This window comes from Pseudophryne corroboree, chromosome 6 (assembly GCF_028390025.1).
Source record: "Pseudophryne corroboree isolate aPseCor3 chromosome 6, aPseCor3.hap2, whole genome shotgun sequence".
NCBI classification, from domain to species: Eukaryota; Metazoa; Chordata; class Amphibia; order Anura; family Myobatrachidae; genus Pseudophryne; species Pseudophryne corroboree.
In genome coordinates, this window is record NC_086449.1 from 549,770,088 (window position 1) to 549,786,492 (window position 16,405).

General features: G+C 46.8%; 1 protein-coding gene across 8 annotated transcripts in view; it reads right to left on the bottom strand.

Moving 5' to 3' along the window:
* Window positions 1-16,405, bottom strand: part of METTL25 (methyltransferase like 25) — a 467,640-nt gene that overhangs the window by 66,383 nt on the left and 384,852 nt on the right. For all 8 annotated transcript variants that reach the window (XM_063927684.1, XM_063927686.1, XM_063927682.1 and 5 more), the window contains 2 exons: window positions 15,961-16,002; window positions 15,449-15,542 (listed from right to left, as the gene is read on the bottom strand). In XM_063927684.1, coding sequence (XP_063783754.1) covers window positions 15,449-15,542; window positions 15,961-16,002 — 136 coding nt within the window. The remainder of the gene's footprint in view (window positions 1-15,448; window positions 15,543-15,960; window positions 16,003-16,405) is intronic.

Below are 16,405 nucleotides of genomic sequence, written 5' to 3' on the forward strand. Positions count from 1 at the left end.
AGCAGGTTGAGTAAAAGACACGAAATGGACACCACTCCGCTATCAAATGCACACACAGATAGTCACAGTTTGTACAATGCAGAGGTTATTACTAACAATAATACTGCACTGGACTAGCTTACACAGCTATATAACAATAGATATAATAGTACACAGTAAGAACTGGATGTATATCACAGGGTAATTGTACTAGGAAACCCTGACTAAGCGCACTCTTTCTTAACTAACACTGACTAAAAAAGGAAGGTAGAAAACTTAAGTGTCTTGTAAAGTCACAGCACGGACAACCAGGCGGCTTTACATAGGAAGATTTGCCCAAGCATTCCCAGGAACAGTGAGCTGAGGAATAATGGCGCCGCAGACACTGCCAGGGAGTGAGGGAGAGACAGATATGCAGCTCCAGGGCGGGAACATTTGCAGAAAATGGCACCCTGGGGCTGGGGGAGGGGCTTCAGGTCAAAGCTCTATCCCCCTGCTGGCAAAACCACCGGGTACTGCGGGCTCTAATAAAACGGTTTTATAGAGAAAACCTGACCTGTCCCATGCCCTGGTGATCTAGTGGGATCGCCTGTACTGCCACAGTGTCCACCGCCAGCGTGCGGGGCCCGCCTCCCACTGACCGCGCTGGATCGCGATAAAGACCGGGTCCCCCACCTCCCGAAGCGCGGCCACGCGATCCCGGAGAGCCCCCGTCGTGTGTGCCTGAAAAGAAGAAAACCGGAGCCTCCTGCTGTAGTTACCCAGCAACCAGGGCTCGGGAGTGTACAGCGCCGCTGGGGAGAGCCGGAGCTGCAGCCGTGAATGTCCACTGACATGTAACACTGCTGCTGTCCTTGAAGTCTTCACTTTTTTCCTCAGAAAAAAAGCTCTTCTTATGGCTGCCTGGAGCAGCCCCTCTGTTAAGTGCCTGCTACTGCAGCACCAACTACAAAACTGAGATCCTGTGCAGGGAGGCGGGGTGATATAGGAGGCGGCGCTATGCATTCTGGGAACAGTTAAAGCTTTGAGCCTGTTGGTGCCTCGGATCAAGATCCTACTCTACACCCCATTGTCCATTCCTTGTGGAGCCCAGTGTACCCCGCAGCAGAAATGACAGGTTGTAATGTAACAAAATAGGTAAAAAGCCAAGGGGGGGGGGGGTGTGTGTGAATACTTTAGCAAGGCAACAGAGGATAACACACCCAGGCAATGGAGCCGGAAGTTCTAAAGAATCATATCTAAATAAGTATAATCACATAGGCAAAAATAAGATTTTAAACCTACCGGTAAATCTTTTTCTCGTAGTCCGTGGAGGATGCTGGGGACTCTGTAAGGACCATGGGGACAGACGGGCTCCGCAGGAGACATGGGCACTTTAAGAAAGACTTTAGGATTTGGGTGTGCACTGGCTCCTCCCTCTATGCCCCTCCTCCAGACCTCAGTTAGAGAAACTGTGCCCAGAGGAGACGGACAGTACAAGGAAAGGATTTTTGTTAAACCAAGGGCAAGATTCATACCAGCCCACACCAATCACACCATATAACTTGTGATAAACTAACCAGTTAACAGTATGAAATTCAACATAGCTTCAGTCGGAAACTGAAAGCAACCATAACATAACCCTTATGTACAGTAAGCAAAACTATATACAAGTCTTGCAGAAGTAGTCCGCACTTGGGACAGGCGCCCAGCATCCTCTACGGACTACGAGAAAAAGATTTACCGGTAGGTTTAAAATCTTATTTTCTCTTACGTCCTAGAGGATGCTGGGGACTCCGTAAGGACCATGGGGATTATACAAAAGCTCCCAAACGGGCAGGAGAGTGCGGATGACTCTGCAGCACCGATTGAGCAAACAGGAGGTCCTCCTCAGCCAGGGTATCAAATTTGTAGAATTTCGCAAACGTGTTTGCCCCTGACCAAGTAGCCGCTCGGCACAGCTGTAGTGCAGAGACCCCTCGGGCAGCCGCCCAAGAAGAGCCCACTTTCCTAGTGGAATGGGCCTTGACTGATTTAGGTAACGGCAATCTAGCCGTCGTATGCGCCTGCTGAATCGTGGTACAGATCCAGCGAGCAATAGTCTGCTTTGAAGCAGGAGCGCCAACCTTGTTTGCTGCATACAGGATAAACAGCGCTTCAGTTTTTCTGACTTTGGCCGTCCTGGCCAGGTAAATTTTCAAAGCCCTGACTACATCCAGATACTCGGAATCCTCCAAGTCTCGTGTAGCCACTGGCACCACAATAGGTTGGTTCATATGAAAGGATGACACCACCTTAGGCAAGAATTGAGGACGGGTCCGCAATTCCGCCCTATCCATATGGAAAACTAGATAGGGGCTTTTGTGAGACAAAGCCGCCAATTCTGACACTCGCCTAGCCGAAGCAAAGGCCAACAACACGACCACCTTCCAAGTGAGATATTTTAACTCTACTGTCTGAAGTGGTTCAAACCAGTGCGACTTAAGGAAACTCAAAACCACGTTAAGGTCCCAAGGCGCCACCGGAGGTACAAAAGGAGGCTGAATATGAAGCACTCCCTTTACAAAAGTTTGTATTTCTGGAAGTGAAGCCAATTCTTTTTGAAAGAAAATGGATAATGCCGAAATCTGAACCTTAATGGAGCCTAATTTTAGGCCCAAATTCACTCCAGTTTGTAGAAAGTGAAGGAAACGGCACAGATGGAATTCTTCCGTAGGAGCATTCCTGGCCTCACACCAAGAAACATATTTACGCCATATACGGTGATAATGTTTAGCTGTTACATCCTTCCTAGCCTTTATCAGAGTAGGAATGACCTCATCCGGAATGCCCTTTTCCGCTAGGATCCGGCGTTCAACCGCCATGCCGTCAAACACAGCCGCGGTAAGTCTTGGAACAGACAGGGCCCCTGTTGCAACAGGTCCTGTCTTGGAGGAAGAGGCCACGGATCCTCTGTGAGCATCTCCTGCAATTCCGGGTACCAGGCCCTTCGTGGCCAATCTGGAACAATGAGAATTGTCCGAACTCCTCCTTTTCTTATTATTCTCAACACCTTTGGGATGAGACGAAGAGGAGGAAAAACATATACTGAGTGGAACACCCACGGTGTCACTAGTGCATCCACCGCTACCGCCTGAGGGTCTCTTGACCTGGAGCAATACCTTTGCAGTTTTTTGTTTAGGCGGGACGCCATCATGTCTATCTGGGGCAGGCCCCACTGGCTTGCAATCTGTGTGAAAACTTCCTGATGAAGTCCCCACTCTCCCGGATGCAGGTCGTGCCTGCTGAGGAAGTCTGCTTCCCAGTTGTCCACTCCCGGAATGAACACTGCTGATAGGGTGCTTACATGGTTTTCCGCCCAGCGTAGAATCTTTGTGGCTTCCGCCATTGCCACTCTGCTCTTTGTGCCGCCCTGGCGGCTTACATGAGCTACTGCGGTGATGTTGTCTGACTGGATCAGAACTGGTAAGTCACGAAGCAAAGTCTCCGCTTGACGAAGGGCGTTGAATATGGCCCTTAGCTCCAGGACGTTGATGTGAAGACAATTCTCCTGACTTGACCAAAGACCCTGGATGTTCCTTCCTTGTGTGACTGCACTCCAACCTCGGAGGCTTGCGTCCGTGGTCACCAGGACCCAGTCCTGAATGCTGAATCTGCGGCCCTCTAGAAGGTGAGCACTCTGCAGCCACCACAGGAGAGACACCCTGGCCCTGGGGGAAAGGGTGATCAACCAATGCATTTGTAGATGCGACCCGGACCATTTGTCCAGTAGGTCCCATTGGAAGGTCCGTGCATGGAACCTGCCGAATGGAATGGCCTCGTAAGATGCCACCATCTTTCCCAGGACTCGCGTGCAGTGATGCACCGACACCTGTTTTGGTTTCAATAGGTTCCTGACCAAAGTCACGAGTTCTTGAGCCTTTTCTATCGGCAGATACACCCGTTTTTGGTCCGTATCCAGAATCATGCCCAAGAAGGGTAGACGAGTCGTAGGAACCAGCTGCGACTTCGGGATATTGCTGTAACACCTTCAGTGAAAGTGACACGTTGTTCAGTAATTGTTCTCTTGATCTCGCTTTTATGAGGAGATCGTCCAAGTACGGGATAATTGTGACACCTTGCTTGCGCAGGAGCACCATCATTTCCGCCATTACCTTGGTGAAAATTCTCGGGGCCGTGGAAAGTCCAAACGGCAACGTCTGAAATTGGTAATGATAATCCTGTACCGCAAATCTCAGGTACGCCTGATGAGGTGGATATATGGGAACATGTAGGTATGCATCCTTTATGTCCAGAGATACCATAAAATCTCCCCCTTCCAGGCTGGCGATGACCGTCCTGAGCGATTCCATCTTGAATTTGAACCTTTTCAAGTATAGGTTCAGGGATTTAAAATTTAAAATGGGTCTGACCGAACCGTCCGGTTTCGGGACCGCAAACAGGGTTGAGTAATATCCCCTGCCCTGTTGTAGCGGGGGAACCTTGACCACCACCTGTTGAAGAAACAATTTGTCAATTGCATTTAACACTATCTCCCGTTCTTGAGGAGACGTTGGCAGAGCCGATTTGAAAAACCGTCGAGGAGGCACCTCTTCGAATTCCAGTGTGTAACCTAGGGAAACAATTTCTATTGTCCAGGGATCCACCTGTGAGTGGGCCCAGATGTGGCTGAAAATTCAAAGACGTGCCCCCACTGGGGCAGACTCCCTTAGTGGAGCCCCAGCGTCATGCGGTGGATTTTGCAGAGGCCGGGGAGGACTTCTGTTCCTGGGAACTAGCTGTGTTGTGCAGCTTTTTCCCTCTGCCCTTACCTCTGACAAGAAAGGACGATCCACGGCCTTTCTTGTTTCTATTTGATCGAAAGGACTGCATTTGATAATGCGGTGCTTTTTTAGGTTGTGAGGGAATATAAGGTAAAAAATTAGATTTGCCTGCCGTAGCAGTGGAGACCAGGTCCGAGAGACCTTCCCCAAACAATTCCTCACTCTTGTAAGGTAAAACCTCCATATGCCTTTTTGAGTCGGCATCACCTGTCCATTGTCGGGTCCAAAGGACTCTTCTAGCCGAGATCGACATAGCGTTGATTCTCGAACCCAATAGATCAATGTCTCTTTGTGCATCTCTCATATATAAGACAGCATCTTTTATATGTCCTAGGGTCAATAGGATGGTATCCTTATCCAGGGTATCAATTTCCGCTGATAAGGTATCTGTCCATGCTGCTACAGCACTACACACCCATGCTGACGCAATAGCCAGTCTGAGTAAGGTACCTGAATGTGTATAAATGGACTTCAGGGTAACCTCCTGCTTGCGATCAGCAGGATCTCTGAGGGTAGCCGTATCTTGGGAAGGCAGCGCTACCTTTTTGGATAAGCGTGTCAAAGATTTGTCCACCCTAGGGGATGATTCCCACCGTATCCTGTCCGTTGGCGGGAAAGGATACGCCATAAGAATCCTTTTGGGAATCTGCAGTTTCTTGTCTGGAGATTCCCAAGCTTTTTCACATAACTCGTTCAGCTCATGTGAGGGGGGAAAATTTATCTCAGTTTTCTTTCCCTTATACATGTGTACCCGCGTGTCAGGGACAGGGGGTTCCTCTGTGATATGCAAAACATCTTTGATTGCAATAATCATATATCGAATACATTTAGCCACCTTTGGCTGTAATTTTGCAGCATCATATTTGACACTGGAGTCAGAATCCGTGTCAACTATTTGGGATAGTGGGCGCTTTTGGGACCCCGAAGGTCCCTGCGACATAGTTACAGGCATGGGTTGACTCCCTGACTGTTCCCTAGCTTCAGCTTTATCCAATCTTTTGTGCAATAAAGTTACATTGGCACTTAAAACATTCCACATATCCATCCAGTCAGGTGTCGGCGCCGTCGACGGCGACACCACATTCATTTTCTCCTCCTCCTCCCTCGAAAAGCCTTCTACCTCAGACATGTCGACACACACGTACCGACACACCACACACTCAGGGAACCCTCTTATCTGAGGACAGTTCCCCCACAAGGCCCTTAGGAGAGACAGAGAGAGAGTATGCCAGCACACACCCAGCGCTTTAATAACCCAGGACAAAAACACAATATTTATGTTTACCCAGATAGCGCTTTTATACTCAATTCGCCAATTTTGTGCCCCCCCTCTACTTTAAAACCCTCTTGTCACCGTGATCTAAGCAGGGGAGAGTCCGGGCTTCCTCTCAGCGGTGCTGTGGAGAAAAAATGGCGCTGGTGAGTGCTGAGGGAGAAGCCCCGCCCCCTCGGCGGCGGGCTTCTGTCCCGCTCTAAAATACAAAACTTTGGCGGGGGCTCGTAGTTCTATACAGTGGCCGGCTGTATATACCCATCTTTTGCCAGGAGAGGTTTATTTGCTGCCCAGGGTGCCCCCCCCGCGCCCTGCACCCTTACAGTGACACAGTATGTGAGGTGAATGGGAGCAATGGTGCACAGCTGCAGTGCTGTGCGTTACCTCAGTGAAGAACAGTGAAGTCTTCTGCCGCCTCTGATGTCTTCTAACTTCTCATACTCACGTGGCTTCTACCTTCAGGCTCTGTGAGGAGGACGGCGGCGCGGGTCCGGGACGGACGGCGAGGATGAGACCTGCGTACCGATCCCTCTGGAGCTAATGGTGTCCAGTAGCCTAAGAAGCAGAGCCTTTCAACTCACAGAAGTAGGTCTGCTTCTCTCCGCTCAGTCCCACGATGCAGGGAGTCTGTTGCCAGCAGGCTCCCTGAAAATAAAAAACCTAACAAAATACTTTCTGTCAGAAACTCAGGAGAGTCTCTGAAAAGCACCCAGTCTCCTCTGGGCACAGTAACCAACTGAGGTCTGGAGGAGGGGCATAGAGGGAGGAGCCAGTGCACACCCAAATCCTAAAGTCTTTCTTAAAGTGCCCATGTCTCCTGCGGAGCCCGTCTATCCCCATGGTCCTTACGGAGTCCCCAGCATCCTCTAAGACATAAGAGGAAGTAATATCTCACCTTGTAAGACAAAGTAATTACAACATCATACAACTAAATACATTTGGTAGGCGATCAGTATTTGTCAAACACAATAGGTTTGGTAATTTAAGGCAAGATAACAATTTCTGCAAATTCTGCTATAAAACTGGCAAAACCATTATTGCTTACAGACTTACAGATATGTCCTCATATGTCTTGTTTCAATACACCATGCAGCGGTAGATGCCTGGCATGAGTGAGCTGACAGGTCCGGTGAAACTACGTTAGCTCCAGGCGTCCCTTTTTTTTTTTTTTTGCTGAAAATGTATCTTACTCGCAACACGATGTGAATAAGATGCACAAGCAGCTTCTGCTGATTAAAATTATATTATTATTATTATTACATTTTATTTATAGGGTGCCACAAGTTTTTCGCAGCTCCATACATGCGGCGAACAATGGAACAATCCACGGTACACAGAACTTAACGTTACAGAAACAGAAAAACTAAAACAGAGCACAGGTAACAATTAGCAACACAGTTCTCAGTACACACTACAGCTGAGAAGCAAATGAGTAGTCATGATACTACTGGGGCCGGCAGCCACTGGAAAAGATATAGACCTTCGCTACGTAGGCTGTAATTGAAGTGTGAGAGAAGAGGGTTTTGGGAACAACAGGGCCCTGCTACAAGGAGCTCACAATCTAGGGGGTGGTGGGAGACAGAGAGTGGCATGAGGTGAGAGCAAGAAAAGGAAGCTTGATGGTAGAAAATAAGCGAGGCTTAGATGACCAAGGCATGAGGCAGGGGGTTGGGAGAGTGGCCTCAAAACTAGGTTATGCTGAAGGGTACGCTTTGATGAACAAGTGGGTTTTCAGTGCCCGTTTGAAGCTTTGCAAGGTCAGGGAGAATCTAAGAGTGAGGGAGCTCTTTCCAGTGAAGGGGGCGGCATGGGAAAAAAAAGCCTTGGATTTGCGCATGGGATGCAGTGACTAGGGTAGGCGATGGTCATTGGCCGACCGGAGTGGGCAGGGGGGAGTATGTAGGGAGATGAGGTTGGAGATGTAGCGAGCAGTGAGTTAGAGAGGGCCTTGTATGTGAGGGTGATGAGTTTGAAGAGGATTCTGATAGCTGGTGAAATATCACCAAATCCAGGACCCAACCACTTGCATCATTCACATTCACCTGATTCACAGCAACATAGAAATCCAGCTAACCTCATAAACATCACATGTCTTCCATCACCCTCCAGATCACTAAAATGTGCCTTATGGAATGCACGCTCTGTTTTTAACAAATTAACATCCATACATGACCTCTTCATATCTAACAACTTCAATCTGCTGGCTATAACAGAAACATGGCTCACACAATCAGACACAGCCTCCCCTGCAGCACTGTCATATGGTGGTCTCCACTTTACACACACCTCCAGGCCTGGTAACCATAAAGGAGGAGGAGCTGGACTATTACTTTCCCAGTCGTTCACATACACTGTTCTACCACAGGTTCATTCACTCACATTTACATCATTTGAAGTACATTCCATCAGGGTTTACTCTCCTTTCTCTCTGCGTGTTGTAGCTATCTATCGCCCACCTGGGCATCCCAAACAATTTCTGGAAGCTTTTTCTGCCTGGCTCCCTTACTTCCTATCCTTTGACATCGCCACCATCATCATGGATGATTTCAATATTGCTACTGATTGTCCAAAATCTGCTTCTCACGCCTCCAAACTACTCTCCCTTACCTCCTCTCTCGGCCTCTCCCAATGAACTGACTCCTCTACTCATCAGGAGGGCCACTAGAAATCTACCAGCAAAACCCATTCTGTGGAGGACCTGAAAGGCAAGAGACCATGAAATACGGTCGAATGCCTTCTCGGCATCCAGCGCTAGAATCATAGAGGGGAGTTTCTGTTTACGGATAGAGTGGATGATGTAAATGGCTCTCCTAGTGTTGTCTGACGCCTGGCGACCGGGAATAAAGCCCACCTATTCTGGGTGAATACGGTGGGGAAGGTAAGGGGCAAGACGCAGTGCTAAGATTTTGGCATAGATCTTTAGGTCTACATTGAATAGAGAGATTGGCTGATAATTAGCACATTTCGAGGGATCTCTATCAGGTTTTGGGAGGGATTACCACTATGTCAGCTTGCAACATAGCGGCTGCAAAGGATGCGCCATTCGGGATGCTATTAAATAAAGAGGTGAGGCGAGGAGCAAGATCAGACGCAAATGTTTTGTAGTATTAAGCCGTAAAACCGTAGCGTCCCGGGGCAGTGGAGGATCGCATGGACTTCACAGCAGCAATTGTCTCTTCTTGTGTAATGTCAGTGTTCAGTATAGAGAGTTGGCCATCTGTTATACAAGATAGGGGTGTATTGAACAAGTATGACTGGACCGCTTCAGTTTCGCTCGGAGAGGGAGGGGACACTGGCAGATTATACAGGGCATTATAAAAATCGCGAAAATTCTTCAACCGTCACTCTAGAATTGTATGTTAAGCCTCTTAATTGAGAAGAGTAGAGTTTGTCAATGGAGAATACGGCTTGTTTACGCCGTAGCTTGTTGGCTAGCAGAGAGTCAATTTTATCAGATTTGTCATAAAACCTTTGGCGTAATTTCCGCAGAGTGGTGGCAGCATGACGGGAGAAGAGAGTATTCAACTGCCCTTTAAGGTTATCAATCTGGGTAAGTAGAGCAGTTGTATAAGATTAAGTTTATGTTGGGCTAGCAAGGCCGAAATCTGACGTTCAAGAGAAGAGACCTCTTGTGTCGTCTTTTTCCGCATAATAGAGGTTTTTACCATTGTGTGGCCTTGGAGAGTGGCCTTGTGGGCTTCCCATATGATTCCAGGAGCAATTTCAGCGGTATCGTTTTCCTCAAAATAATGCTTGAGGACTGTTTTGAGGTCAGTTACACTTGAAGGGTGCAACAATACCGTGTTATCTAAACGCCATTTGCGAGACGGAGGGGGACCCTGTAGAAGATCCAATAGAATGTAGACACCCGCATACTCGGTCCACGTAAAAGGGGTAATACCACCGTCCATTAGGGTCGAGGCAAGAGTGTGGAAGATGTGAAGCATGTCAATGCGCGAGTATTCCTGGTGTGGGGCCGAGTAGTGTGTGTAGCCGCGAGCCGAGGAATGGCAAAACCTCCAGGAATCGCAGAGATTAAATTGTTTAAGGGAAGAGGTAAGGGTAAGAGATGCCCTAGAGAAAGCAGTGGCAATGAGGAAAGACAAAGACAAAATGAGAATACGATACGAAAAGAGAAGAAGACAGAAAGCGCACAAAGGGGCAACAACCCTGAAGAGGTGGTTCCCATTCGAGGACCGCTACATAAACAATATAGCAACAACAATCGTTAGTGGTAAAGGGTGCATGAGGGTGGCAAAATTTAGAACTAATATGACCAGAACATCCTGGTCCCAAACTTGCCGGGGATACCTGACACATTAGAAACAGTCCCTACTCGTAGGGAGAGGGAAAATAAACGTGCTACCTGTACAGGCAGGGAGGAGGGGGATGGGAAAATATGGGAAGGGAGAGGGGTAGGAGGAAGGGGAGCACAAGGGAAGAGGGAGGGGGAGGGAAAGAAAAAAGGGAGGGGGGGAGCGGAAATAAAAAGAGAGAATGCAATACGTCAAATACATGGAGACCTAAGCAGTGCCAATACAATAATATAGAAATAAATGTGAGTTAGCAAGAACAAATATGTAGAAATAGACCAATATCATATATACGGAACTGAACAAAAAACAGCAGAGTGGCCCAATACCGGGTCGCCCTAGATTAGAGAAAGAATATGGCAGGAACCTGGTGGACATGGGTCACGGCCAAATCACAGTCACGGAAACAGGACAAAGTCCGAGAGCTGCAATGAATGTTGATGGAGGTATGGAGAGTGACCAAATGAGATTAAGGGGGGTCTGTATCCCTTGAACGCTGACGGCCCACTCTCAACCATTCAGCCATCGGCAGTTTCAGACGCTGAGATGTAGGAGAGGACGAGGAGGTGTGAGGGGAGGTCAGAAGCAGATCCAATTAGGCTAGCAAGTCCTGACCCTGAGCCAAAGTCTTCGCTGGATACATGGTGTTGTTGGCAAAGACCTGGAGAAGAAAGGGGAATCCCCATCTATAGCGGATACTATGTTGACGAAGGATCTTCGCGATAGGCTGAAGGTCCCTCCGTTTCTGAATGATGGAAGGAGCCAAATCTTGGAATATTTGCAATTGCATGCCTCGGAATAAAATAGTGGGAGAATCTTGGGTGGAGAACAGGATATGTTCTTTGGATCTATAGTAGTGTAGGCATACGATAACATCTCTAGGAGGTTGAGAAGCCAATGGTTTGCCTCTTAAAGCTCTGTGAGCCCTGTCGCATAGGCAATCATCATCAGACAGGTCTGGCACCAGGTGCTGAAAGAAATCTTTAAGAAAGGCCTGTAAAGAAGCACCAGACACAGATTCTGCGACATGGCGAATATGGAGATTACTGCGCATGAGCGGTTTTCTTGATCTTCCTGCTTCTCCTTAAGCAGTTCGAGCTCATCATGAAGCCGAGTAAGTTCCGAGTCCAGACGTAGCTGTGAACGACAGAGATCGTCAGTTTTAGTTTGCAAAGCATCAGTCCTGGAGCCCAAAGAGGCAATTTCCAATTTAAAGTCCGAGACTGCTTTGGAAAGTTCTTGGTTAAATGCGGACTGTACACCTTCCAATAAGCTGGTCATCACAGCCTGTATTTGCGGAGAAATAGTTGAATCAGAGGATATAGGGGAAGAAGGCGATTCCAGCAGAGATCCTTGCGCGGGTTTGGTTTTATTCCCAAAAAAGTTTGTGGGAGCCGGCTGAGCTTTTTTGTTTTTTGACATAGTGGAGGTTAGCAAGAGGATAATAGCAAATTACACTATGGGAGCTGGGGGGAGAGGGGAGCACAGGTAGCACTTGAACCTATGTGAGAACAAGGATAGGATGAGGTCACATTACGGAACCATATCGTGGAAGAGTACAGTTTATAGCATTCCGATGGAGTACACTGGTATTGCAAAGTGTAGGAAACACGTGCCCTACTACAAAGAGCTGCCCTTTCCTGAAGATCAGCAGGGATCCGATAAGGCCCAATATAACGTGGTAGAGGGCTTGACCCGTAATGACAGACCAAGGCCCAATTATGTAAGGAAAGTCAGTTGCATTCACAGCAGTGATCTATTTAAGAATACTCTAGTTATAAATGAAAGAATGTATCCGGAAAAGCTGGTAAGTGCGGCACCCGTCAATGGCGGGGGTAACGCAATCTATTGCGTGGCAGAATAGGAGAGAAGGGGCTGCAGATATATCCAAATGTGTGCAGAGCCCAAAGGAGAGGCACACAATGCGGGCTGCAGAAGTTGTTGTGGGGGCAGCGGCACTGAAGGTCCACCCCAGGTGGCAGGAGAAATTGAGGCTGTAGTTGGAGGGGTGTGGGAAGGCTGCAATCCACAGGAGCTGCAGGGTTGCTCCCTGATTCCACAAGCCAGACCCTATCGTAGCAGAAGGGGCTTAAAAGGTGGAAGGAGGCCGTGAGCAGGCAAGCAGGGATCCCGTAGGAGTGCAGAGGCTATGCAGTAGCAGCGGGGGGAGGGGGGGGGGGGAGAGTAGAGAGGACACAGCTTCTCCCTTCTTAAGCCAGACCAAGCTCAGGTGCCAGCTCTTCTTAATTCCTCTTCAAGACTAGCTGTGTACCAGTCACTTCAGGAGGAATATAGACTTCCCCATTTCCACATATAAAACATTCAGGAAAATGGAGAGGGGGGGGGGGGGGGAGAAGGTAAATAATGCAGGGATACGGGGACCCCTTTCCACCCTCAGCAGGTGCAGGAGCTCCGTTAAAGCACAGATGCCTCTGCTAACATTCAAGGGCCCATACAATAGCAGCCTAGCAGAGGACCAGGCAGCCGGGGTGTACATCAGTGAGCCTTCAAGCATGCAGCTCACCTCAATCTCTCAGGCAGCACAGATCCCGGACAGTCAAGATGGCAGGCTCCTCTGAGCTCCGGTGGTCTGACGCAGACAGCACCCGCAGGACACAAGACTAGGAAGCCGGGCTCCACTGCGGTGAGTGCAGGGGGCTCACAGTCAGGCAGCGCTGGGTAGGTAGATCTAGAGGCGGCACCACGGACCTCTGCGATCTTTTCAAGGCAGGTAGGCAAAAATAGGACCCTCGGCTTGTGGTAGTGGGGAAGGCCACAACCTGCAGAGTGGCATGACACCACTCCCGGCTCCGCGGACACTTCCTCCCGACGGCAGAGCATTGCCGGTCACTGGAGGGGTGGCGTGATGGATGTTTGGCCGCTGCTGGCAGTGACCAAGGGGATTATTAGGGGATTTTTTATTGGAGCTCTTCTGCCACACTTCCACTTTGAATGGCTGCCAAGCCACGTCCCGGTTAAAATAACTATTAACTGAGAGAAGACAATGAATGAAATAGAGTTAAAATGTGAAATGTTATACTATTCTGCTGTAGACAAAATAGATTTTTTTTCCTGTTAAGAAACTACTAAAGTTATTCAGTGCACAGAACTGTTGCAAATCTGATGTGACACAGGCAGCTTGTATGCCTAAACATACACAAAACAGTTTTATATTTACATACACGTATATACTGTACTCCTGCACAATAATTGCTTTTTCTCCATCCCTGGATCAGTCACTTCTAATGATCTTTTAGTACTCCACAATATATTTTAGTCAATGCCTCATTACAGTTGGGTTCCAATTAAATCATACACTCCACTAATCCAGTATAGGAAAAAAAGAAAGCCATAAACCATGAATTTATACACCTGATGTCCGGTGTTTATCTGCTAAAATCCACACTTTCAGTCACAGCCTTGCAAAGACACAAAGACTTACTTCTTTAGTCTTTATAAACCACAAATGGAGGACTAGAAAGTATTTTCGTATTTTAGAACAACTGTGTTTTTCTGAATGAAAACCTTCAATTGCAGTTACATGTTTGTATGTCAGATCAGGGCCGGCGACACTTGTCCAAATAGGGCAACGAGCTGTAAGTGGTATGGGACCAGCCTCAGAGTGACAGGAGCCTCTCACACACAGTGACTGTGCGGCGCAAATGTGCACCTGCTCTTCCGGGTCCATCTCTGTAGCAGGCAGTTATGGGACATGGCAGCAGCTGCGATGGCCAGGATTCTCGTGCCCTGCATCTACTGGTGGGGTGTGAGGGCCACATGGTACCTGCTGTGCGGTGTGAGGGTATGGATACTGAGTAGTGCAGCGCAGGTGAGCCTCTCCCAAGAGTGGATTGATGAGGGGATACAGGGCTTTGCAACGGGGTGGGGGAGCTGGGAATGCAGCATGGAGTCATTGGGGAGAAAGACTGTGGGGTACATGAGAAGAAGGGGTCCCAAGAGATATCACTGTACGAGGCCCCAAGATTTATGTTGCCGGTCTTGTGCCAGATAGTATATCAACCGAATAATAACTATTAGGCAGGGGCTTATTTGCAAAATTTACCCTTTAAGTTAACCTATATTAAAAGTGGAACTATTCTTGTACTACTTGACAATTTTACTATACATTTTAAAGTCTGCAGCAAATAAAGAATGTAATAAAATACTTTAGAAACCTGGCTACACTGTGTCCTGTATTTCACCACCAGCAGTTCATCACAGACGTACTCTCATAACAGCATTTCTAGGTAAAAACATAAGAGTGGCACTGCGAGTCCATCGGATTACTGCGCTATCCTCGCTCCTGAGCCGTATTCCGTGCTAGTAGAGCTAGGACATATTAAGAAGCTGCATGGAAGAGAGTGTAGTCAGCAGTCCAATTAGCAAGCCGACTCATGCTAATTTACAACTGATTTAAGGCACAAACAATCGTAATAACTTTTTTGCTATACTTGCATAATGCACGCCATGTCTTCAATATAGATGTGTCCTCATACACTATTGGTGCAGTTGTGCCAAACAACCTGTCTCTGCGTTGCCGGTCATGTGCGTCTTGGCTTGCGCTGAGCTTTTTTGCACACATTAGCATCTTAATCATAATGCAATGTGACAAAACTGCTTCATGAAACTGCACTGATTCATTTGATATGCGCCAATTGAATATCTGTGTGCAACGAAGTCTGATAGCAAAGAAAGCGCAGTAATCAGATGGATTTGCACTGAAGGACGAAAAAAGACGCAGCAAAAAAAATACGCTACACCTCTCGGCTCACTTGCACAAGGCGTCTCATGCTGCATTGTGTATTGAGGCTAACTGTATGAGGACTTATCTATATGTGCAAAAGAATACACAAAGTCATAACAAAGTCAACATTTAAAAATTTCCAAGAAAGTGCTAACAGGCTTTTATCGCCTCTCATACTTCATATCACAAGTAAGCCCTGCTTTTGCTGCAAAGTAGTGTTGTATCTATGGAAGCATCAAATTGCAATCAATGGGGAAAAAAAACACAATAGTGAATATTTTTGAAACCTAGTAAATGTAATGATAAATAGTATTACAGAAATGATTTGAGTACTAACCTTTGAATCATCTTGCCCAAATTTTTTAAGAGACTTTCTGACATAGTCTGTGAAGCCTGATGACTTAGAGAATATTTTGCCGACACGTTGGTCACTGAACAAAAAAGAAAGAAAATGTCTCTCATTTGAACATGCTCAATACTTTACTTTAGAAACATGAGAAAAAGTACACAATATAACTACACTTTCTTTAATACAATTATCTCACGCTACATGAGCTATTTTTACCAACCACTACGGGTAAATTTATTAAGATGGGAGTTCTATTTAAGATGGGATGTTGCCCATAGCAACCAATCAGATTCTACTTCTCATTTATCTAGCACCTTCTAGAAGATTAATACCTGGAATCTGATTGGTTGCTATGGGTAACAACCCATCTTAAATAGAACTCCCATCTTAGTAAATTTACCCCTATGAGTCTATTCAGGATTCAAGCACAAAATATACTACAAAAACATTTGACACTGCATTTAAGATGATTAAATGTAATCTTATGATCATCCTCTTACATTTTTTGGACATTCTTGCTCTGTGGAACTATCGAATAGGACCTTGAATGAAAACAATTGTTGAAATTAACTTTTCATTATTCTGTTTTTGTACAAAAACAACTTTGAAAAATAGTTAATATACAGACATTATTTACATGTAGAAAAATGATGTCACACTCTAAAATATGCCAATATACTCTACTTCTGCTCTATAAAAACATTTTGTGGCTCAATGTTGGTACAATTTATCTTTCAATCATCTCATAAAAAGAAATTTTGCAGTTTGTTTAAATCCTCTACATTTCAATTTGTTTTCAGAATTCTATAAATTAACAGAATATTAACAGATTGATATTAATATGAGATTAAGCTTCTTCTCACACATTTTGTAAATGATGTACAATAGTCACGGATAACCATGTGGAAGTCATTGGAGAATTTTATTAGTCCCCCCTTTTATGCC